Source organism: Narcine bancroftii, chromosome 4 (assembly GCF_036971445.1).
Source record: "Narcine bancroftii isolate sNarBan1 chromosome 4, sNarBan1.hap1, whole genome shotgun sequence".
NCBI lineage: Eukaryota > Metazoa > Chordata > Chondrichthyes > Torpediniformes > Narcinidae > Narcine > Narcine bancroftii.
Genome location: NC_091472.1, coordinates 298,132,706 through 298,159,448, shown reverse-complemented (window position 1 = coordinate 298,159,448; position 26,743 = coordinate 298,132,706). Strand labels below are relative to the sequence as shown.

Here is a 26,743-nt window from a genome sequence, read left to right as displayed (position 1 = left end):
AATCCCACCCCCTCCCTCATGATCCTCAACTACCAATTTTTAAACCAACTGACCCCTCCCCTCAGAACACAACCTATGGTCTGTCCACACTCTTGAGTCCCACCACCGCCCCTGTTCGAGAACCTCACATCTGACTGCAAACCTGTCACCACCAAGACCAGGCGATACAGCCCCGAGGACAGATCCTCCATCAAAGGCCAAACAGCTTCTGGCAGAAGGGATCGTAGAACCCAGCACTAGCCCCTGGAGGGCCAGGTTATGATAGTTAAGAACGGAGAGAAACACTGCATGGTCATTGACTAGTCAGAACATAAACCGTTTTACCCAGCTGGATACTTACCCATTCCCCCGCATTGCCGACATGGTGAATGAGATTGCCCAATACTGGGTCTTCTCAACCCCCCAAGTCTGTTTACCACAAACTGTCGATCTGCCCGAAAGAAAGCCCGTACACTGCCTTCAAGGCAGTTGGCCACCTCTACCACTTCCTCCAGGTGCCCTTCGGGGTCACCATTGGGGTTTCTGACATCCAGAGCGAGATGGATTGGTTAGTGGATGACTACCTGGACAATGTGACCACCTGTGGCCATGACACAATTCCAAAGAAATTTCTCCAGATGGCCAAAAGCCTCAATCTTACATACAACCAAAGGTTGCGTGTTCAGCACTTCACAGCTGGCCATCCTCGTTGCATGGTAGAGAATGGCATCATTGAGCCCGACCCTGACCACATGTGCCCCCAGCTGGAGCTCCCATTGCCCCATACCCACAAGGCCCTGAAAAGGTGTTTGGGGTTCTTTTCTTATCATGCCTGGGTCCCTAATTATGCAGACAAAGCCCGCCCCCTGGTGAAATAAACAACTTTTCCCATCAGCAGAAGCCCAAGTGGCGTTCACATGCATCAAGGGCGATATCACCAAGGCGGCGATGCATGCTGTAAATGAATTCATCCCCTTCCAGTTAGAAAGTGATGCATCCAACTTTGCCCTGACTGCCATGCTCAACCAGGTGGGCAGGGTGTTAGGTCTGCTTTGTTCATGAATGAGTGAGACAAACACCAGGCTGAGTCGAAATCAGGGTTCTTTGTTCTTTATTACCGGATTGTAACACTTGCGACTAAACATGTTAGTCGGAGAATGCATTCTGCCGTTATCAGCAAAATGGTGATTTTTTATACCCTTGGATATGTGCTTAGAACATCATCATATCATTACTTGTCCAATGACTAAAACTGTTGCTATCCTTTCCCTGCTAGCTTCCTGCCTCTCAATCCATCAATGTCTCTCTTATCTTGTAAGTACAAGGATGCATTCACATCTTGTTACAGCCCTGTACATTCCCATCTCATGATGTTTTACCTAACAGGAGTACAAGGACACCTCCCCTTCTTGTTACTGCCCTGTACAGGGTAACTCCCTACACATTCCCATCTCATGATGTTTTACCTTACAAGGGCCATGGCATTTTTTTTCCAAACCCTCCAGAGCCCCAAACCCAAGCATTCAGCCATCAAGAAGGTGGCCCAGGCCATAGTGGAAGCTGTGCTCAACTAAGGTATTACCTGGCCGGCAAACCATTCACCCTGCTGATTGACCAACGAGCAGTCGCCTTTATGTTCAATAACAAACAATGGAGAAAAATTAAGAACAACAAGATTCTGAGGAGGAGAATTGAGCTATCTACCTACAACTACAAGATCTTGCACTGGCCCGGGAAGCTCAATGAGCCTCTTGATGGCCTGCCCAAGGGGACATACGCCAACATGCAGTTGGACCACCTCCAAGCCCTCCACAGAAGTCTCTGCCACCCTGGGGTCACCAGGTTCTACCACTTTGTTTGAGCTCGCAACCTCCCTTAGTCTGTTGAAGATATCAGGGAACTGACCTGGAGCTAATGTGTGCTGAGTGTAAACCCCAATTTTATCAGCCAGACAAAACTCATCTGATTAAAGCCTCCCATCCTTTCAAACACTTGAGTATGGACTTCAAGGGCCCCCTCCCTTCCATCAACAGGAAACTATACTTCCTAAATATCATTGATGAATACTCCCTTTCACCATCCCCTGCCCACACATGACCACGGCTACAAACATAAAGACACGACACATATTCACTCTGTTTGGATTCCCTTGCTATATCCATAGCAACTGAGGATCCTCATTTATGAGTGAGGAGCTGAGCTAGTACCTGCTAGCCAAGGGCATAGCCATGAGCAGGACCAGAGATTATAACCCCCAGGGAATGGCCAGATAGAAAGGGAGAACACCACCATCTGGAAGGCCTGCCCATCTCCCAGCAGCAAGAAGTTCTCCCTGAGGTGCTCCGCACCACCAGGTCCCTCCTCTGCACTGCTACTAATGTGACACCACATGAAAGGCTCTTTTCTTTCACCAGGAAGTTAGTGTCAGGAACCACACTGCCGTCCTGGCTGACGACCCATGAACCCATCCTTTCCAGTGGTATACCAGAAGCCATAAGACTGACCCTCTGTTCGAGAAGTTCCACCTTCCCCACACAAGCCCCCAATATGCTTACATGGAGTACCAGGATGGGTGACAGGACCCAGTTTCCATATGAGATCTGGCACATGCAGGGAACCCCTCGACCAACCAATTAACATTATCTCACGGTAACCCTGGCTAGCCAGCCCCACCAATTGCACCCTGAGCCCTACCCCAACTCCAGATTGAGCAACCCCACAATCCTATTAACCTCCCTCAACCACCAGAGGCACAGTCTGTCACTCAAAACACTGCCCAGGAGCCAACAGCTGAGCCACAGAAAACCCTACGACAGTCGCAATGGCAGACGAGACCATTGGACAGGCTGAACCTGTAATGGACACACTTGACTCACTTCACCCCGTCAGACTTTGTTTTGCAAGAAGGGTTGAATGTGGTGGAACCACTGTATAGCTATTAGCACTGCCTGTATGAATGTACTGTATGGGCTAGCCCAACCCTTGCACCTATGACTCCTCCCTTCAGAAATCTCCATAAAGGCTGTTATGCCCATACTCCTCCCTCAGTACCTGTCTTGGAACCGGGCCAGCAACATCTGAGATCTGTTGTTGTCTTAAGATGATTAAAGCCTATTAATCACAACTCTCTGTCTAATGTGGTTGATCGATAGTGCTACACACACCAGACTGTGGTCTGCCAGAGGTCCATCTTGTCATGTACCTCCAGATACTTCATAACCACCAACATTAGGCTAACATGTCTAAAATGTATTTCCTGCTGTCTTCCTCCATTTTTAAATAGTGGAGTGACCTTTACATTTTTCCAGTCAGTGCTCCAGAACCATACCAGAATCTATTGAATTGTGGAAGATTAATCCTAATGTCTCTACATAACTACTTCTTTTAGAACCTGAGAGTGCATTCCATCTGGCCTGGGAGACTTATCTATCCTTAGACCATTCAGCTTCCAAATCACCTTCTCTCTGGAGATCATGACTGCACACACATCTCTTCCCTGACTGTCTTGAAAGACAAGTGTACTGCTAATGTCTTCCACAGTGCAGGGCTCTGTAGTGGAGAGAGTCAAGAACTTCAAATTCCTGGGTCTGTCCTGGAGCCTCTATGTTGATGGAATGATGAATTACTTTCAGTGTACTTTCTGATGGCTACCCTAAATTTTCCTGCCTTCACCTTAAACTCTGGTGTTTGCTGCTCTCACCCTAAGAAACAGTTGCCGGCTGTCCATCCTATCTATGTCTCTCATAATATTGTAGACCTCTATTAAGTCACCTCTCATCCTTCTTTGCTCCAAAGAGAAAAGCCCTTGCTCTGTTAACATTGGCTCTTAAGACATGTTCTCTAATCTATGTAATATCCTGGTAAATCTTCTCTGCACCCTCTCCATAGCTTCCACATCTTTCTGTAATGAGGCGACCAGAAATGAACAAAATATTCCAAGTGTGGTTGAACCAGAGTTTTATAGTGTTCCAGCATTACCTCTAAACACTTAAACTCAAAGACCATCATACCATAAGCCTTCTTAGTTACCCTATCAATTTTTATGGCAACCTTGATAAGATCTATGGATTTGGACCCGAAGGTCCCTCTGTTCTTCCATTCTGTTAAGAATCCTGCCATTAACCATGTGCTCTGCTACTTATGCTGCATTTTTGAGTCTGTAATTTCCCAGAAATAAGTTCAGCTATTTCAAATTTAGTGAGAAAAGTTAGAATCTTGCTTAAAGAACTCAGTCTTTCATGAAAAAAATACTTATTTCTGTGGTTATCTACACTCTACAGATGTAAACAATGGTGTACAGATAATCTTGACATATCTTCCTTTCATCAATCCTTTGGAATTTATCTGCTTGGTTGAATGATGAGAATGGGACAATGAAGATTGTCTACATGGACTTTAGTAAGGCATTTGACAAGGTCTCTCATGGTAGGCTAAATCAGAATATTTAGACACACGAGATCCATGGAGACTCAGAAGATTGGATTCAAAAGTGGTCTGACCAGAGAAGACCAGCTTTGGAAGTGTTTTTCTGACAAAATGTTTGTTATGAATAGTGTTCCACCAGAACTGGTACTGAGAATTCTGTTTACTGCAACATATACAAATGATTTGGATAAAAATGTAGATAGGATGGTTAGTACATTTGCTGGAGATGTGGATAGTAAAGAAGATTGTTTAAGGATACAGATCAGTTCAAGATATGGGAAAGCAATGGCAGATAGAGTTTAATCCACACAAAATAAGGTGTTGCACTTTGGCAGGTCAAATCTAAGAAGAAGGTATACAGTAAATGGCAAGATCATTTTACCTTCATCTTCTGGGGCATTGGGATAAAGGTTGTCAAGTCATTTTGCAGCTATATAAAACTTTGGTTTGGCTACATTTGAAGTGCTGTGTGCAGTTCTGGTTGCCACATTAGAGGAAGGATGTGGAAGGCTTTGGAGAGGGTGCATTAGAGGGTCACTCATTTTTCACCGAGATGTTGCCTGGATTAGGGAGTATTATCTACAAGGACAGGTTGAACAAGCTTGGTTTGTTCTCTGGAGCATTGGAGGCTCAGGGGAGATATAAGAGGTTTATAAAATTATGACATGCATTGATAGAATAGGTAATGTCTTTATTCCAGGGTGGAAATATTGCATAATAGAAGGCATGGTTTAAGCCAGGTGACAGGGGACAATTTTAAAGGGAATATGCAAGACAAGTATTTTTACACAGGGATTATTGTGTCTGGAGTACATTGCAGCTGGGTGGTGGAAATAGATATGATAGTGATGTTTCAGAGGCATTTGGACAGATAGGAGAATGCAGGGATATGGATCACTTGCAGTTTAATTTGGCATTATGGTTGGCACAGGCATTGTGAGCTGAGGATTCTGTTCCTGTGCTGTATGTTTTTATGTTCTATATTTTATGCCTCTACTCTTCATGACACACACCTTCAGGCATGTTTCTCCTTGACCAGGGTCAGCATGTTTCTCTGAGTGATTGTCAGAGCTGGTTCTTCTTTCCCTCCTACTTCTGTCACCTCCATTGCAATCAAAGTGTGTGTTGTGCTGTGCAACTACCAGGAGGAGAGTGCCTTTAAGGGCTCTTTCTCTTCTCTGGTTGCTGTGCAACAATGTCCAGATTCGCACAAAACTGGTTGAATTCCCATCAGGTCATGTTTCAGTGCTTGCTTCTTGTTAAGAACTACTCTATTACCATTTTAAACTTGAAGTTGACTAATTTCATTATCTTTTTTTCTGGGGGCTCAACTGAGTGTAAGCACCAAATGCAGCCTCGTTTAAATGCATGTAAAGCAGCAACAATCAAATGTCAGGTGTGTGATGAATTACAGCGTTGCAAACAACATGAAAATTTCCATGGTTTGTTGGGAACTAAAAATTATATATGATATAAAAACAAATTAGTTAATTTTTAAAATAGTACAAAATAAAGGTCATGCATTTATAAAGGTTCTTTCATGACCTGAGGATATTACAAAATGTTTAGCAGATAAAACATTCCATTGAAATTTTATATAGAATAGGCACCATGGGAGCCTGTTCAGGAAAGGCAAACTTCCAAAAGCTGCAATAAAATTATTACATGGATTATCTATTTGTATTTTTGTGGAGGGATAAATACTTCAAGGATTCCAGGCCATTTTAAAGAATAAAAGGACTTAAGAAGTAGGTCATTTGGCACTTGGCGCTTTCTCCATCATGGAGTCTTTTACTTCAATTTTGCTGCAACATCTTCTGATCTCTTGATTCCCTTAATATGCAGGTAAATCATTCTTTGTTTGGAATGAACACAATGACTGAGTACCCACATACTCATGGGGTGCCAAATTCAAAAGATTCAGCATTTCTTCAGTCAAGAAATTTCTCATCTTTGCTGTACCTCTTTGAGACTACAGCTTCTGGTTCTAGACTCTCTGCCAGATGAAACATTCTATTTGCACCAAGATCTGTAAAACTTTTGTAAGTTTCAGAGACCACCTCACTCTTATAATTCAAAAGCTATAGAAGTAGTTTACTTTTATTTTAAGTAGTATTTCTTCTTGTAATTGAGGTCTTAAATCTCCCCCCACCCAACCAAAATGCTCCTCATCACGATGGCCTGCAGCTGAACCTGAAGGCTTTTGACAAAAGATGACTAGGCAGGAAATGGCCCTGGAGAAACATACAAAGAAGGAACTTAGTTAGTCAGGCAGCATCCATGGAAGGTAATGGATAGTTGATGTTTTGGATCAAAACCCTTCATCCGGAAATTGTAATAAAATAGACGGATGCCCAAATAAATGTGGGGAGGAGGAGGAGCAAAGTTTGGCAGGCAATTGATGAAATCAGGTGGGATGGGGAAGAAATGAAAAAAAAATCAAGCTAGCTGGCATTAGAAGTGGCAGAGGACAAATAGGAGGAAGGAATGGAAGAGGGTGGAGAGCTGAAGAAAGGGAAGCAAGTAGAGAAAGGGAGGGGAAAGGGAAGGAAGGGACAAGGTATGGGGCCAAAGAGATAAGGGAAAATAAGGGATAAGGGGATGGGGTGAAAAAAACCGGTGTTAGTGGAAATTGGAGAAGTCAATGTTGATGCTGTCTCGTTGGAGACAACCAAATGGCTCTGGATCAGCATATTCTCAAACCAGGCATGAAATAGTAGAGTTTCTGGGTCAGTTAAATAGTGCCTGATTTTGGAATAACAATGGAACCAAACACACAAAAAAAATTCTGCCACCCTGTGACCAAATAATTTAAAATCTCCAAATAAATCCTAAGATTTTTTTTACAAGCACATGCCCTTTGAAGGTTTAATGTGGAAGGTTCAGATGGAAAAGTATTGCTGAGAGATACAACTGTGTAGAAGTTATAAATGACTACCTGAAGAATACAAAATGAAAGAAGGAAAGCTTAGATTAGGATTAACTGAAACTCTCATAGTTGGAGTTACCCATGAAAATTGTAAAGATTTGAGCAGAGCTATTGCATGAATGGCAATGGCATCAAGAAACAGTATGTAGCTCATGGAATAAATCCTGGAAATAAATTTAGGTACAGGGCTTCACAGAAGTCATTTTAAGATTACTTGTATAATTATATATAATTAAACTAATACAGGAACATTACCATGCCAAAATGTAGAAAAGGGCTGATGACATCAGATCAGAGATTGAAGAGAGTTTTTTTCAGCAAGACTAACAATTGACCAAAGAATGTTTAAATTATTAAAATTATCAAAAACAAGGAATAAATGTCTTCATATGTATGCATTATATGTACTATACATTTCCAAATGTTAGTTCTTGTGACTTGAATCACAGAAATTCTGAAGTGGATTATACCGTGCTTACATTTCTATCTTGTACATTTAGGGCAGTGGTTTTCAAACTTTTCTTTCCACTCACATACTGCTTTAAGTAATCCTTATGTTATAAGTCCTCTGTGATTAATAAAGGATTGCTTAAGGTGGTATGTGAGTGGGAAGGGAAGGTTGAGAACTACTGCTCTAGACCCAATTGTTACTGAAATATTTTGCTTGAGAAAAATGGTCATTGGATCATTTCCTTTAGAGTTATGAAACTGTGCACATAACGAGTCAATCAGGTACGATTAAAACAGTGGTTTTCAAACTTTTTCTTTCCACCCACATACCATCTTAAGTAATTCTTACTAATCACAGAGCACCTATGACATAGGGAATACTTAAAGTGGTGTGTGACCACTGCTTTAGTTGGTTATTTTCGGCTCTTGGTATTAATTTATCACACTTGACAAAACCTTTCTCCTCACTTTTGAGTTTGCTTTATTTATATTAAAATAGTCTCCAAAAGAAAACTGCAATGATCCTTCTTGTTGTCTCACTATATAACTGCATAATAAAACAACAATTCACAAAAGCAGCTCACTTCTTTACATCATGGAAACAGTATAGAAACAGGTCCTTCAGTCTACCAAGTCCGTAGCAACTATTTAGCATTCATTAACATGTGTCCTAATTTATTTTCCCATTATCCCGTCAACTCCCTCAAAATTCTACCAGACACCTCCACAATTTACTGTAGCAAATTACCTTCTTGCCCATCCATGAGGGATGGATCATCTGAAACTGTGAAAACTCTATACAGATAGCATTGAGCATTTGTTGCAACAGTACAATACTCTACCCAGATACAACAGCATGCCACTAAGAATAAGTTAATTTATTCTTTGAATTCTGTCAGCAAATTTGATGCCTCATCAAATTAACCTTTAGTTCCAAAACCTCCAAATGCTAATATTACTGATATTTGATATTAATTTTAAATTTTGATATTGCACTAATAAAGCATCTTGGGACATTGTATATACAATATTTTTATGTATATAATTGATGAGATTGTGCACAGGATCTGATACTTCAAATAGTTACCTGCTGAACATCTTGCTGGAATACACAGAGCTGAAGCCGTTGATGCAGTCGGACTTTACGATGTTGCCAGATACTTTCAAGCCTTCTCTGGTGATGCAATACTTCATGTACAATGTCTAAGACCCGATGAACCGCTTTGGAGTAGTTTGCAGTTGCAGTGAGCGAGTCCGAATTTCCTGGACTTAAAGGCCGCTGCAACACATCGAGAAGAGCTTTGCCATCCTGACTCACCTGTAACAAATATAAATTGAGTGGAATTGTTTATCGCTACATGTACTGACATACAATGAAAAACTTTGATTTGCTTGCTGTCCAGTACAATACATAGTGAAAAATGAAACAAAAGTTCAGAGTATAGTGTTATAGAGAAAAATGTCCATTAAATCAATGGCAAGGCAACATTGGGGAAAAAACGATAATTGAATCTGATGGGGCATGTTTTTAAACATGTATATTCTGTCTAACAGAAGTGGGGAGGGGGGTGTTACCAGGGTGGGATGGGTCTTTACTATGTTGATTGCTTTCCCTAACTCTATCTCTCATTCCCTTTCCCTCTGCTTCTTTTCCTGCAGCTCTGCATTTACAGAGCCACCCTCTCCCTCAATCAATTCTCACTTTTCCTCTCCTGTCCCCCATCCATGTCAAATGATCACCTCCTGCCTGTAGGCCTGTGCTCCTCACTCTGCTCTTTCTTCCCTCCTTCTGAGCCTTTTTATTCAGGAGCCTGAAACATTGGTTGTATATCTTTACCTCCTATGTACATGCAGGTCATGCAGACCTGCTGAGTTCCTCCAGCAATTTTGTGTTTTTACTACAATCACAGCCTCTGCAGAATTTCATGTTTCAGGTCCTTCATCAAGGTGTATTGCCTCTGGGTAGGACATGCTTTATGGGGCATCTATAAAAATTGATAGAAAACACAGGGGACATGTTTCATTTCTTTAGGCCTGTAAAGATGAAGAAGTCTTGGTGTGCTCTCTTGGCTGTCGTGTTAACGTCATAGGACCAGGACAGATTGTTGGTGATGCTTACACCTAAAAACCCGAAAGATCTCCACCACCTCCGTCCACTGTAGAGAGTGACTTGAGAGTTATCCAATATGATCAATTGGTATGAATACTTCACCATGGTTTAATTAAAGTTAACTATTTTTCTTCAATGTTTGTTCCAATAAATCCAAGCATAGTTAGTGTAATGTGTTACACTGTCAGCTACCAGGGTTTGATTCCGGTGCTGTCTGTACGGTGTTTCTATGTTTTCCTCGTGTCTGCATGGGGTTCCACCAAGTGCTCAGGTTTCCTCATCCTTCAAAATGTACCAGAGTTAAAGGTCATTGGGTGTAATTGTGAAGCATGGATTCATGGGCAAAAGGGCCTGTTACCATGCTCTATGTCTAAATTTAAATTTTAAATTTGCCCTTCGAACTGAAGGTATACTGTCTAGCTCCAAATGCTACCTTCAAAATGCATGCATGGTGGTGTGCAACATCCCTGAAGTGCTTCCCCAATAATAAGTTTACAAGAATGACCAACAATTTAGATTTGCAAATGTAATGTAATAATGGGTTTCTCGGAATTATGTAGAGTAAAAATTGCAAACATTGAACACTTTGAATTATGTGAAGATTTCATTCATTGAGGTGGTCAAAGGCGGGTAAAGGAGAGGCCTCCACTGACGGTATGTTCCGTCTCCGATAGGGTAAACTTGGAGGGGGTGGTAAAGATGAGACAGAGATTAGAGTGGGGCCTTCTAATTGAGGGCAGCTAAGAGGAATAAAGTAGAGGCCTTTACTGAGGCTTTGAGTTACAATGAGTTGACTATTGACAAAATTATACTGCTGAATTCACAGGTATTAGATTAGAAGGAAAAGAATAAAGACTAACTGGAAAACTCATCTGAAATTTGGGAACATTAACTAGTAAGTAAAATGGCAAATAGTTATTTTCTTCCTTTATATAATGAGTTAAAATTTTCTTTACCTCTGCGTATGCCTGTGTGATCTGTTCATATAGAGTTTGATGGTGGTGAATGGCGATCTCCAAGTCTTGCATTTCAGATGGAAGTCCTCCCTCAGCACAGGTTTTGCACCAAATATCAACACTTGATAAATACTGGAAAAGACATATATACATATATATCTAAAGTAAGTGAAAAAAGGAAAATTAAGACATTTTCTTTGACACAGTGTGTTCTGATTTTGATTGTTGTATCGAGGGTCATTTTTTTTTTTAAAGGTAATTTGGTATTAACTAAAAAAAGGAGAAAATTACCAAGATGTGGGAAAAGGAAAAAGAAATTAGAATGAATTTTCCATCTCCACTGAAAAGGTATATGATGAACAAAGGAAGGAAAGATGGTTTCAAGTTGGATGCACTGAATGCCGTTCCTGTGAATTTCTTCAAAATATCTGCTTTTCAACAAAGCAAATTAGAGAATTGAAGCTTTAAATCCTATCTGTAGCATAGGTTAAGATCAATGAGGCAGATGAATGAAGTGGAGTACCATAGTATTTCCTTATTGTGTTTTGGTAACAAGAACCCTGCCATGTCCCATCTACCTCCAAAAGAACATTTAAAGAGTAAAAATAAATCATAACACACTTGCTTATCCTTTGGGTTGGATCCTGTCTGCCATCATCCTTTGTTGATCTGCTCAAATTAACGTGTGCCCCAGTCAGACTTACAATTAAAATAGTGCATCGATAAGCAGCTGCATTAAGATCCATTGAGAATGGTTCAAGGGTCAAGATACATTTTGAACCAAAAATAAACAACTATCCTTTACAGAAGCACATGCCTCAGGTATTACATTTTCTCAAATCCAAAGCATTCAACACATTCTAAATCAGACCAACAGGAAAAATGCAGGTGACTATAATCCTAAGGAAACTGGGAGTCAACCAGAAGTGTATTTTGAAATTGGTTGAAACAATTTAAGAACTACTTTCAAATGGCAGGGAGTAATATTTAATATTTACATCCAAGACAACAGTGATAGGGGAGAAATATTACTAAATCTTATAAAACTGCACATGACACCTTATGACAATGGACCTCTACAAAGGATAATAAAGTCCTTTCCTATTTACTACAACGACTCCAAAATGTAAATATTGTTTTATTACTAAAGAATTAGAAGAGCCATAAAAGAGTCATTGAGAGCCTGAAGGTTTAACAAAGGTAACAATGTTACTTTTACATAGACCCTTTAATGTAAGAAAACATCTAAAGTATTTCACAGGACCATTCTTAGTTAAATTAGCCACTGATCCATGTAAGAAGATATTGGGATTGGTGATTACGATGAAAGAGTTCTAAGGAAATAGATCAGGATTGTTAGAGATACAAGAGACAGTTTTATTTTCAGAGAGAATTTCAGACCATCAAATGTCCTGCTGCCTGCCAGTGGTAAAATGTGAAAATTTGGTTATAAAAATGAGGCAAATTTAGAGAGGCATAGATATTTGGATTCACGTGCTTACAAGAGAAATTTGGTTCCCAACATAACAAGGTCAAAATTTAATGTTGCAATGATACAGCAACCTGGGTATAATATTCAAAATATCTGGCACATTTTCAGTATCATTTGTTCTTTAGTTTGACTGAAATGAAATAGAGGCACAATGAATGAACTTATAAAGCCATAAGAGTCCTAGAGTGATACAACAAGAACCCAGTGACATGACTCCACACTCTCATCATTTCCTCTTTAGATACTACCACTCATCCAAACATTGAGGGCAATTATATGCTTCCAGTCCAAAGTATCGTACTTCCATAGCAATAATTCCAAATGCCCCTTTAATTTTCACTTCAGTATTATGATTAAATATTGAATGTAGCATGCTTATTACTTAAAACAGTCCCAACTGTGAGAGTGATTGGTTAATTAGAACTTGACAATGACACAGAGACATACAAAATTACAACTCATTGTTCCAGCATAACTCTTGAGGGGATGTTTGTACTCTTTTTACATTTTCCATGTGGCTAAAATTATTTTCATTTTTAAATAAGAAATGGAAAAAGAGAGAAAAAATGATTCTGACGTTTTGAATAAATTTGAAACAATTTTAGGATTAATTATTGAATAAGAGAATATGATTGTAATGCATTCCTAATGAAGCTGTCGTTTGTTAGAATTCTGTAAAATAGATATCTTGTTTTCAAAATTCACTTTCTAAAGTGAATGTTTAAAGATTTTTTTTAGATGCATAGTTTTAACATTACAGCCAAAATAGAAATAGGGATTGATAAACTTAAATATTATAAAAATGCTAGTCTTTGCATTAATCCTTTACTGAGTAAAGAAAATATCTTGTTTGTGAAAATGCATATTCAACACCAATTCTGCAATATGTAATAAGAATGTTTTATCCTGAAACTCACCTGTTCAGCCTTCTGGTGAAATACAGCAGACATTGCCAAGATCGTGCTACGCTCATCCAGAGCAGCTGCAAAGCTCTTCCATTCTTGATCAAGTTGAACAGATATCTGTTTGATCTGCTGAGATGCATAATGACCAGCCTCTGAAAGCCTGGATGCAACAGACATGATTCTATTGATGTTGACATATGCGTTCTGAAAAGGCAGAAAATTACAAGTAACAAAATTAACTCAAAGTATCCTGTCATCAGCTCCATCTATCAAGACTGCAGCAAAGGTAACATTAACTTTTGTTAATCATTAATGCCCAGGTTAAGACAGTAATTTTCTTGTTTCTTTAAATAAAAGGGTAATCCCAAAAGGATGTTTCCTGTTTATATCATCACAAGGAAATTTTAAAATAATGGATGAAAAGTACCTTCAAAGCAACTACATTAAACAGAACAGGAAGAGATTTGCTTTTCTCTTTAAAGTAAATCAACACAGATCAATTATTCTTTTAAAACATTAAAACTTATGGCACACATTCAAATTTAAGCAAATTGCTTGCTGGCTCGTTTGAATAAAAATATCAAACGAGGTTCAATTTGATGCCCCTTTTACATATAGTGCAAGGATTGTTCAGTGGCATTGATATATTGATATGTCAGCTCTATTGATATATTATCATCCAACCTCACTCTTTAAACATGTTCTATAGTTACCCAAAATGTGGTATTTGGACTCTTGTTTCAACTTGGACAGTAGTATCCACTGACTCTCTTAAAATGAAGTCATTGTAGAGAAAAGGTTGCTGTCATCTATATAATGTCCTGACAGTGCATAATAATTATGCTTAGTTGACTAAACATGAGAATCGGCTGATGACTTCTACAAACTGGTAGATCAACCATACTAAAACACAAATGCTTATATTAACATGTCATCTGCAGAAATCACCAAATGTTCAACAAATATTTTTGACAAATATTGCTAATTTTATTTAACTGGCATCACATAAGCTTTTACATTTTAGGAAAGTTTAGAGTTCATGGAATATAAAGTGCTCTGTTTAAATGATTTGTAGCTTTTATAAACTATTGAAAGGTTTCCCAAATTTTCTAAATAAACAAAACTTTTTACCCTACATTACAGTTCAATGCTTGCCAGAAAATTTGTTTGCACAATGACTTCATGTTAATAAATTAATACTGTTTCAACTTTTGTCCCAGAATATGACAAGTATAGAACATTACTTATTGATGTAATTGACTGGAACAAATAGATTGATGAGGTTTGTAACTCTTCCAGTTAATTAGTATTCTTTATTTGTAGAGAGCAAATAGCAAGGGGATTACATGGTATTAGAGAATCTGATCACAGATAGAATTCCTAACTTAATGCTTGGAGTGAGGTAGCAGCCTGAAAATACTTTCTGACAGTCTGTAAGAAGTTTTTGTTTGAATATTTTATTTAATATACCATCCATACAGTAACTACAATAATTACAATATACAGATATTAAAAAAAAGAACAAATTGATGGTTTTCAACCCAACCCAAAAGAAAAAGAAAAAAATACAAATAGAAAAATAAAAAATATGTATAAAAAGATAGAAAAAGAAAAAGTAACAAAGAACCTTGGATTGCAGAGAGAGATGTGTCATCAGTTCTAACACAAACATAGAGAGGAGAATTCTGCAGGGCTCGAGGGAAAAAAGGATATCGCGATAAATTTAATCCTATTATCTGAGTGTACAGGCTCCAAATTTATAAAAACATAGAATATTTATTTCTTAGATTTTAAGTAATTTTTTTCCAAAGCAATACAACTTTGAATTTCAGCATGCCACCTTGGCAATGTTAAAGATAGATCCAATTTCCAAGTGATTGCAATTCATTTTCTTGCAACTGGTAATGCTAATTTAACAAATTTCAAATGATAAATTGATTATTTCAATTTTGGAGTTATAATTTTGATATTTCCTACTAAAAACAGATCAGGATTTAATGGAAAATCAGCTCCTGTAACTTGTTGTAGCAAAGTACTTATATTCAAAGGGGTCTCACATCTGTTGAATGTATGACAGATCCTACATCTTCACCACATCTAAAACATTGATCTGATATATCTGATTTCAATCTATTCAACTTCTGTGGTGTAAGATATAATTGATGGAAAAAATTGTATTGAACTAATCTGTTCCTTACATAAATAGTATGTCATAAAATCTCTACATAAATTTTCCCAAATTTGTTGATATATCATAATATTCAAATCTGTTTCCCATCTCCTAATTTAGGAGTTTCTATTTACAATAATAAATATTGTGTGGCAGCGCACATCCTCATGTCTTGTCTTGCCACGTGGCGGGGCAGCCATGGGGAAATGGCATCATCAGAGGTTTCTCTGACTCCAGCATCCCTTCCAGCGCCCACCCTGGGCACCGATGATGATGTCACAATGCACCAGGTGACTGAGCTCACGCTGCCCTTAAAGGGGCACACTGAATTTGAATAAAAACTGTTGTTAACAACCCTCAATGTGGCGGCTGTGTTTCTTCCACTGCTCACACTGCCACAATATCAAAGAAATAAATTTCTTGACATTCCCACTCCTCATGAAGTTCTACCTCAGTACAATTAGACAAAAACATTGCTGCCCCTAATTTATCTCTCAAATATGCCCTTAATTGAAAATAACAACAAAGAGTATTATGTGGTATGGCATATTAGTTCCTCAATTGTTCAAACAATGTTGATTGTCCTCTTTCATAGCAGTCTTCCACATTAACATTCACTTTACGATACCATATATTTAAGAACTGATTATCTCTTGAAAAGACCAAAAGAGGATTAATCAATGGCATTTAGATGATAAAAACCCTCCACTGATATCTTGATTCATTTTATTCCAAACATTATGTAAATGCTTCAATAATGGTGTGTCTTTATCAACAAACAACAATTTAGATTCCCACTTACATATAAATTTTTCTGATTTTTTTTCCCTCCAATTTTGTTCAGTTCTATGTTAACCCACATTGGTTTAACATTTTCAAATAAAGAAGCAAGTAATCTCAACTGTGCTGCATGATAATAATTCTTAAAATTAAGGAGCTGTTGTCTTCCTAATTCATATTTCCATGCTAACTTCTCTATAGAAACTCTTGCCATTTTACCTTTCCAAAGAAATGTTCTTTTTTTTAATTTAATTCTTGAAAAACTTTTTGAGGTATTAATATTTGCAACATCTGGAAAAGAAATTGCATCCTTGGAAATACATTAATCTTTATACAATTCACCCTTCCAATGAAAGTTATGGGTAAATTTATCTATTTTTAAAAAATCTTCCTCAATCTTTTTAAATAAAGATAAATAATTGAATTTATATAATTTTTTCAAATTGTTATCCATATGTATTCCTAAATATTTAATATCTTTGGCCAGGTTTACAAGGATGTTGCCTGGCTTACAGCATCTGGATTACAGGGAGAGATTAAGGAGACTGGGACTTTATTCATTGGAGCGTAGACGACTGAGAGGGGACTTGATAGAGGTGTTTAAAATTATGAAAGGAATAGACAGACTAGACATAAACAAACACTTTCCCCTGAGGGCAGGGGAGGTTGGAACAAGAGGCCATGAGTTAAGGGTAAGGGGGCAACACTATAGGAGAAATATTAGAGGTGGCTTTTTCACTCAGTGTGTGGTGGCAGAATGGAATGAACTTCCGAATGAGATAGTTGCGTCAGGGTCCCTTCTGTCATTTAAGAGAAGGTTGGATGTGTACATGGAGGTGAGGGGGTTGGAGGGTTATTGGCGGTGAGCGGGAGGTTTGAGCTAGTGGAGTTGTCCTAGTGAACCGGTGCGGACTTGAAAGGCCGACATGGCCTGTTTCCACTCCGTATATGGTTATATGGTTATATTTAAACTGCATATCTCTCTGACACTGGGTAGAGTTATCTACTGTCAAAGGCATAATTTCACTTTTATCCCAATTTATTTTATAACCTGAAACTTCCTCATGTTCTTCCAGTTGGAGATATAATCTGTGTAAAGATGACTCAGGTTCGGTCAAATATATTAAAACATCACCTGCAAATAAAATGATTTTGTGTCCAAATTTTCAAAATGATTATAATGCTGCTCAATTAAAATATTTGATTTGGGCAGATATAGAATTAAATAGAATTAATGAAAATAGAAGGGATCAATTTGTTTATAAATGGAATACTAAATTGCTATGTACATATAAATCACCAATATTATCTCATTTGATAGAAATATGGGATAAGATAAATAAAGAAATTAATACTCAAGGTAAAATATCTAGATATACTCCACTGTATCAGAATAAACCTTTTCCTTTTATGGTTAATAATCATCTTCTTAAAATTTGGGATCATATATACAGTAGTCAACAATAACTATATACAATGGAGGAAACATAACACCAAAGATGGCATTCAGAATTAATATCTTGTATTCCTTTAGAAAAAAGATAGATTTAGAGTTTTTTTAAATATTAACCATGTTTGTTTTGAAGCCATATTTTGCATTAAATTTATCATGGTTGTTTTAATCTTAAATAAAATATTTAAAACCCCAAAATGATTTTGTCTTCCTCTTTACCTACCCTAAAGCCCTTAATTTGTAAATCTGAGCGAATCATCTAGGCAAGCAGTTCTTTAGCTGAAACAAATAAAGCTGGTTGCTTGTCTACTTGATATTGTTAAATTAAATGGCATAGATAGCTGTCTATTTGTTACTACTTTAGCTTTAGGACTATTATATAATGCTTTAACCTAATTTATGAAATTTAGTCCAAATCCAAACTCTTTTAAAACCTTAAACAAATAATTCCATTCTAATCTATCAAATGCTTTTTCTGCTTCTAAAGCCATTGTAACACTCAGATCACCTTTTTTTTTTGCTAAATGAATAATGTTAAGCCATCTAGCTACATTTTCTGAAGAAACAAATCCTGTCTGATCCATATTAATTAGTTTAGAAAACAAATTATTCATTCTATTTTCCAAAATATTTGCTACTATTTTATAATTTACATTTAATAATGTAATAGATCTAGACGATGAAGGTTTCAAAGGATCTGTCTTTTAAAAAACACAGTAATTATTGCCATCAAAAATAATTCGAGTTTGTTAGAGCTTTGAATGAAAAAAGTAAACATGACAAACTCCAGTTGAAAGAGAATAAGTATATAAAGGGGGAAAAAAGTTGGAGGAGCTCTCTCTTTCTCTCTCTCTTCCCCTCCCTCCCTAACCTTTCTCTCATCAAACTCCTTCTTAATATTTCTTCCCTTAAGCTGCCTCTCCACTGTCTCTTCATCTCCCAGACCTTCTGATCAATATCACATCTGGGTTCCTCCCCCAATTTCTTTCCCCTTTTATGAATGTAATTTCACCTATTCTATGTTGTTGATACACAGACCAATTTGGAGAAAGATTTCCACAGCCAATTTGTGGAAAAGTACTTATTGATTTGACAACTAAGATTTGTTAAGATTTGCCCTTTATTTTTCCTGTATCTATCATATTAAATCTCTTTATCATTTTACAAATACTCAAAACTGAAAAAATAATCCAAATTTAAGTGTGACCAATTTTCTCTTTTTTTTTCTTATCTCATTATGGGAGCTTTGTCACTATTTTTACAGAGTAGAATAAAATAGATGAATATTATTTTTAAAATTACTAAACAGTTAAAATAAAACTATAATAAAGGCATTATTTTCTCAAAATATATTAATTTAATTTTCATTTAATTAATTTCATTTTAATTTAGAGATACAGCACACTTACAAGCTTTCTGCCCACAAGCCACCCAAATACACCAATTAACCTACAAATCTGGTTTGTTTTTGGAGTGTGGGAGGAAACCAGAGCACCTGGAGAAAATCCATACAGGTCATGGGGAGAACATATAAACTTGTTACAGATAGCTCTGGATTCGAACCCAAGTCACTTATACTATAATAACTTTGCACTAATTGCTACACTAACCGTGCCACCGAATTCAATTCTTCATCAAATATTTGGTGATTCTGTGTATATATGACAAAGGACAAAATTATGCAATATATTCTTAAATAAAGAAGAATTTATTTATATTTCTGGAATATTGGTGCCATGGAGTAGCTGTCATGATGGTTGCATAACAATTTTTTGGAACATTTCAATAAAATTTAATGCAACACATGCACTCTGTTGTTCATTCACAAGCCCATTCTGAGAATGATTTAAATTTAATTTTTTTCCTCTAAGAACTTACCATTGAGTTCATTGCAAAATGGTTATGCTGTGTCTGTAGATCCACAGTATGCTGGTAACTCACTCCAATCTCTGTGTGACTTTGGAGGAATAATTGCTTGTTGTGGCTAATCCAATCAAACATCTAAATAAAAAGGTATTAGTTAGAGCAGTCATGGAGCTGAAATTTAGCTTCAAAATCTTTACAACTAGCAGTTACATTAACAGAATATAATTTTAAAAATAAGCAAATGGAAATAATAATAGGTTTGACAAAGAGTAATTCTTTCTGTTAGAAGATCAAAGATAGGAAGAAAATAAAATGTCAGAGATAAACAGTGTATATCAAATACTCTTATATTGTATATCATTCAGGTTTTCTTGACAAACTGTATAACATGTATGCAAGAAATTGCTCTATTTACATGCCTGCAGACTAATGTTAACACAAGAGGAACATTTTATTTTCTTGATTCAATCTGTTACCTAGGAAAAGTAATTATACATATTCTTTCAAAGGCATTAGGAAACATGAAACATGAACACACCACATATAGCACAATTCAATAAAAAATCCATTGCGCTGGAAGCATAGTCAGGATTGAAGGTTATATCCAGGACATGTTGGGCCTTTGCTTATAACCATATAACTAAATAACAACTACAGCACGGAAACAGGTCAGTTTGGCCCTTCTAGTCCACACTGATCCAAGTACCCTCCTCTAATTCCACTTACCAGCACTCTGCCCATATCCCTCCATCCCCCTCCCATCCAGATACTTATCCAACTCTTTCTTAAATTACAAAATTGACCCTGCCTCCACCACCTTTCCTAGAAGCCCATTCCACACAGTAACCACTCTCTGAGTAAAGAAGTTCCCCCTCATGTTACCTTTGCCTGTCAACTCTCAACCCATGACCTCTTGTATCCATCTCTCCTACTCTCAATGGGAAAAGCCTTTCCACATCAACTCTATTTATCCCTCTCATTATCTTAAACACCTCTATCAAATCCTCTCTCAGCCTTCTATGTTCCAAGGAATAAAGACCTAATTTGCTCAATCTTTCCTTGTATTCCAGATGCTGAAACTCAGGACACATTTTTGTAAATCTTCTCTGCACTCTCTCTATCTTGTTAATATCCTTCCTATAAATCGGTGACCAGAACTGCACACAGTACTCTAAATTTGGCCTCAACAATGCCTTGTACAGTTTCATCATTAATTCCCAACTCCTATATTCTATGCACTGATTTATATAGGCCCGCATACTTCTTCACCACCCTATCCACATACGCTCCTACCGTCAGAGAACAATGCACCATTTTTCCTTGATCTTTCTGCTCCACTGCATTCTTCAATGCCCTTCCATTTACCACATATGTCTTGCTTTGATTATTCTTTCTAAAATGAAGCATCTCACACTTATCAGCATTAAACTTCATCTGCCATCATTCTGCCCACTCCTCTAAGCAGTTTAAATCCCTCTGCAATATTTGAAAACTTTCTTTATTATCCACAATTCCCCCTATTTTGGTATCATCTGCATATTTACTAATCCAATTTACTGCCCCATCCACCAGATCATTAATATATATGACAAACAGCAATGGACCAAATACTGAACCCTGAGGTACACCGCTTGTCACCGGCCTCCATCCTGACAAACAATTATCTACTACTACTCTCTGGCACCTTCCTTCCAGCCACTGTTGAATCCATTTGACTATCTCCAAATTAATACCCAAGGACTTAGCCTTCCTAACTAACCTCCCATGCGGAACCTTATCGAAGGCCTTAATGAAGTCCATATAGACAACATCCACTGCTCTACCCTCATCAACATTCCTAGTCACCTCTTCAAAAAACTCAATGAGATTGGTCAAACACGACCTTTCATGAGTTTTGAGTGTCCCTGAATAGACCCTGTCCCTCCCATATACTATCTCTAAGAATCTTTTCCATCAATTTACCTACCAGAGATGTCAAACTTACAGACCGATAATTGCTAGTCTTGCTCCTCAAACCCTTTTTAAACAAAGGAACCACATGTGCAACACGCCAATCCTCCGGCACTATACCCGTTTCTAATGACAGTTGAAAAATCACTGCCAGAGCCTCCACCATTTCCTCACTAACTTCTCTCAAGGTCCTGGGGAAAATCCTGTCAGGACTTGGAGACTTATCCACCTTTATATGTTTCAAAATCTCCAGTACTACCTCTTTCTTAATCACTATAGTCTCCATATAGACCCCCTGTGCTTCCTTTACCCTGTACAGTTCAACATCCTTCTCCTCAGTAAATACTGAGGAAAATAAGTTGTTCAAGACCTCCCCCATCTCTTTTGGCTCGACACACATTCTATTGGACCAATTTTATCTCTCACTTTCCTTTTGCTATTTACACATTTGTAGAAACCTTTTGAATTTATCTTCACCCTGCTTGCTATAGCCACCTCATACCTTCTTTTAGCTTTTCTAATTTATTTCTTAAGATTCTTTTTACATTCAATATAGTACCCAAACATCTCCTTTTTTCCCTTTCTCTTATATTTATTGTAGTACTCCCTCTTTTTTCGAACCAAGTTTGCAATATCCGTTGAGAACCAAAGTTCTCTCAAACTTTTGACCTTACCTTTCAACCTAACAGGTTTATAAAGATTTTGTTCTTTTAAAATCTCTCCTTTTCTCTATTACATCCTCCATTTCTCTATTACATCCTTCCCAGAAAACAAATTGTCCCAATTCACCCCTTGTAAATCCTTTCGCATCTCCTCAAACTTAGCTTTTCCCCACTAAGTCCTATCCTTTTCCATAATTACCTTGAAGCCAATCACCCAAAGTGCTCCCCCACTCATACCTCTGTCACCTGACCCATCTCATTCCCCTACAGTAAATCCGACACAGCTCCCTCTCTATTTGGTACCTCCATGTATTGATGTAAAAAGCTATCCTGCACACATTTTACGAACTCCAACCCATTCAACCCTTTCACGGAATGGGTTTCCCAATCAATATCCGGAAAATTAAAATCCACCACAATCACTACCCTGTGCTGATTACAAATATCTGCTATCTCCCTACTAATTTGTTCCTCTAATTCGCATTCCACATTCAGAGGTCTATAATACACCCCTATAATTCTAACTTCCCCTTTCCCATTCCTCAATTCCACCCAAATAGCCTCCCTGGATGAGCCTTCTATTCTATCGCACCTAAGCACCGCTGTAATATTTTCTCTAACAAGTAGTGGAACCCCACCCCCTCTTGCCTCCTCCAGTTTTATCACACCTAAAGCAACTAAATCCAGGAATATTTAGCTGCCAGTCACATCCCTCCTGTAACCATGTTTCACTAATCGCTACTACGACATACTTCCAAGTATCAATCCATACCTTCAGCTCATCATTCTTCCTTACAATGATCCCAGCATTAAAATATATACATTTTAGAGATTTCCCACTTTTTACTTCCTGTATGCCCCTATCTTTACCAACAGCTCTCTTATGATCTTTTGCAATTGACCTCTGTCCATCTTCGTATAGAGCATCCCCCTTTTCTATCACCTGCCTTTCCCCCCTCCAACACTGTCTACAAGCTTTCTCTGATTGCACTCTAACCTTCTCCTTGCTATTCTCCTTCATTTGGTTCCCTCCCCCCAGCCATTCTAGTTCAAAGTCTCCTGAGTAACCCTAGCAAATGTCCCTGCCAGAATCCTACTCCCTGAATGACATACATATTAAATAAAACACTTGACTAATCCCTAAATTGTCCAGTGTTTTTGTTCACTCCTGGGCCCTCAGAATGTTTTTCTTCCTTAGCTTCCTCTCTTAAAAACTATTACTCATGTAATCATTTTGATTATTGAGCACATATGAGCGAATTATGTTTGTTGTTGAACTGCATATAGCAAATCTTTTTCCAAACCAATATTCATATAAAAACAGTTCCACAAGAAGACTCATCAGAATCAAATCTAGAAGCCCAGAGTTTTTTTTCACATATTCCAGAGGATGCCCAAGCTATGGGCAGTAGTAGTTCCCAAAATGCACCTCCTGAGTTGGCTGGATGTAGTAAGGCCTTTCTTAGCTGAGAGTGTGGAGCTTTTGTCTTTTGTCATGCTATTATTTGTGAGATTAGCTCTCAATAACTGTTTGATATCTTGTTTGGTGCCTCTTTTCTTCCCGCCACAGTGAAAAGCAAGCAGGAGTTAAAACCCAACTTTAGAGAAGATGACCTTCACTAATTTTGCATATTGATGTTAAGGAGGCTGTTGGTCTCAAAATATATTTTGTCCAATCCAGTGGTATTGCATGGATAGATAGACTATACATAGATTGGACATATAGTTGGTATTGTGCACAGTTGTTAACACTTCTGCTTCATAGGTCCTAAGAGTCAGGTTCAATCCTGACCTTAGGTACCATCTGTATGGGTTTTGCTTATTCTTATTGACACTGTTCAGATTTTCTAGTTACCTCCCACATACAACTTCATGCTGGTAGATAAACTCTCCCTTCGTGTTGCAAAAAATGAGAGGAGATTTGATGGGCATGTATGGGAGTGAATAAGTTACAGGGATACAGATACACAAGGAGAGCTACAAATCAGCATGGACCTCATATCCAAGTGGGCTGGTTTAGGATTGCTGGTCCTGGATAATTGAAGGAGCAGTTGGCAATGACTGACTCATGTGGGCTAGTAAGATTGCTGTCTGATAGGGTATGGTTGGAAATTATTTGATGTCCTCTCGGTGCCATTGTAGCTGAATGGTTTTGGTAAATGGACAAGCAGCCAATGTTCTGGGTTGAGTTTCATTCTCACTGTGGCACCTACAGAATTTATATTCAAGTAATTAATTAAATTTAGAAATGAAAATAATATAATAACTATGAAACTATTAGATTATCCTAAAAGTTTAGAATGGTTGTTTGTTATTCGTATTGATAATTTGAGTGACATTTTAGTTGACGTGGTTAGTAAATTTGCGGGTGACAGCAATATTGGTACATAGTGGACAGTGAGAAAGGTTATCCATGTTTACAACAGAATCTAGATCAGTTAGAAAAGGAGACCTATGAACAGCAAATAAAATTTAACTCAGACCAGTGCATTTAGGTCATTCACACATTAGCAAGTCTTACATGGTTACATGAAGGGTGTGGTCATGGAAATATAAGAATATTAGTGCACATTTCCCTGAAAGTTCCCTGAAAGTGGACAGAGGGCTGAAGAATCATTTGGCAAGCTTGCCTTCATTAGACAGGGTACAAAGCACAAACGTTGGTACTTCATAATACAGGGTGTGGATGAGACCATACATGAGTACTGCGTGCAGTTCTAATTGCCTCACTATAGGAAGTTTATTAATAGGTTTGAAGAGGGGCAATGAAAATCCATCAGGATGTTATTGAGACTTGAAGGCTGAAGTTACAGGGAGAGACTGGATCTTTATTCTCTAGAGCAGTGGTTCTCACCTTTTTTTCCCCCATTCACACACTACCTTAAGTAATCCATGACTAACCACAGAACACCTAAGCCATAGGTGCTCTAAGGATAATAAGGGATTACTTATGGTGGTTTACGAGAGGGAAAAAAAGATTGAGTACCACTACCCTAGAGCATAGGAGAATGAGAGGTGATCTTACAGAGGTATATAAAAACATGAGGAGCATTAATGGTGTGAATGCTCAGAGTAATTTTCCCACGGTAGATGGTTCTCGAACCAGAGAGCATAGGTTTAAGGTGAGAGCAGGGAGATTCAAAAGGGACAACTTTTTTTTTTTAACTCTTAAGGTAGTATGTGTCTGGAATGAGCTGTGAAAGGAAGCTATAGAAGCAGGTACAATTTTAAAGTTCAAAAGACATTTGAACAGATTTATGCTTCAGAAGGATATGGGCTAAACATGGTCAAATGAAATGACCCGAGAATGCCAACTTGGTCAGCATGGACGAGTTGAGCTGAAGGTTCTGTTCTCTGCAGGATAATTTGATGACTCTAAGGTTCACTAATTTTTTTTATGGGAGGAAATCTGCTATCTTTATTTTGTCTGAATTATACGTTAATGCAGACCCAACAATCTGGCGATCTCTTAACTCTCTCATTTCAGATGCAAATAGGGATGGAAATAATTGTTTGAATTATAGAAGATTAATGTTTTGAAATAAACTGCCAAAAAAGTATACCTAAAGATTGTAATCAAAAAAGATTATTTTTTCAAACATTGTAATATTTGATTTGATGTGCACATGTCGTATCTTGGGGGCAAAAAGCAAATTTAATGGAGCTACCACTAAAGCTTGTTTAATTGAACTTAATAGCTGCCTGGGGCCTTAAATATATGCACTGAAATTTATTAGAAATGTCTGATCATTTTAGGAAGCAGATTTACGTCTTATAGTACACTAACCACAATTGTTTTACATCTATGGAATAAATACCTCCTGTGTATTTTCTGCAATTTATGTTATGGGACCGTGAAGGGAAAAAGCATTAGAGTTACATTATAATGGAAATAGGCTTGAATCTAGCATGAATAAATGTACAAAAAGAGAAGAATTGCTAATTATGTTTCAATGAAAAAAAATCTTATTCTTAAACTGGGTATAAGAACTTTATTGTCAAGCCAAATTTACTTTATCATCAACATTTTACAGGAGCTCATTTGAGAGTATCCTGTCTGGTTGCATCATTGTTTAGTATGGTAGTTGCAAAGCATCAGACTGGAGGTCAATAAAGAGGATCATTAAAAGGGGAGGAAGAATACTGAGGTCCCCCTTTCCTTTATTGACAACATTCACTGGGAACGTTGGTTAAATAGGATTCAAAGGATTATCGAAGATCCTTACCATCCATCACACAGGATCTTTGACCTACTACCATCAGGAAGGAGGTACAAGAACATCAAAATCAGGACTGTCAGACTTGGAAAATGCCTCAAGAATTATATATTATAGATTTTTAAAGAAAATATTCCAAGTGGTCCAGGAATATTATATTGTATGGTAGAGCAGAAAGATATTTGAAACAAATAGCCCTAGTTTTCAATTCTGCTGAGTTAATTGATCGGATGAATTGTTGTTTTGTTACAACTGAACTCGGATTCCAGGTTGGGTTTTAGGGTGCTGCAGGGATGTGGTGAGAGAGAGGGCAGGAAATAATTCACTGAGAATTCTAATTCTAATGATTAGGCAGCACATGTGAAGAGAGGAACAATTAACAGATTTCTTGAGTGATAT

At 37.7% G+C, this 26,743-nt stretch overlaps 1 protein-coding gene across 22 annotated transcripts in view; it reads right to left on the bottom strand.

The window, feature by feature from the left end:
• Nucleotides 1-26,743, bottom strand: part of LOC138762132 (kalirin-like) — an 873,682-nt gene that overhangs the window by 383,715 nt on the left and 463,224 nt on the right. For all 22 annotated transcript variants that reach the window (XR_011356765.1, XM_069935559.1, XM_069935558.1 and 19 more), the window contains 4 exons: nt 19,528-19,650; nt 13,259-13,450; nt 10,850-10,981; nt 8,871-9,101 (listed from right to left, as the gene is read on the bottom strand). Coding sequence is in view for 21 of the 22 variants with exons in the window: in XM_069935559.1 (XP_069791660.1) it covers nt 8,871-9,101; nt 10,850-10,981; nt 13,259-13,450; nt 19,528-19,650 (678 nt within the window). In the remaining variant the exon portion in view is untranslated. The remainder of the gene's footprint in view (nt 1-8,870; nt 9,102-10,849; nt 10,982-13,258; nt 13,451-19,527; nt 19,651-26,743) is intronic.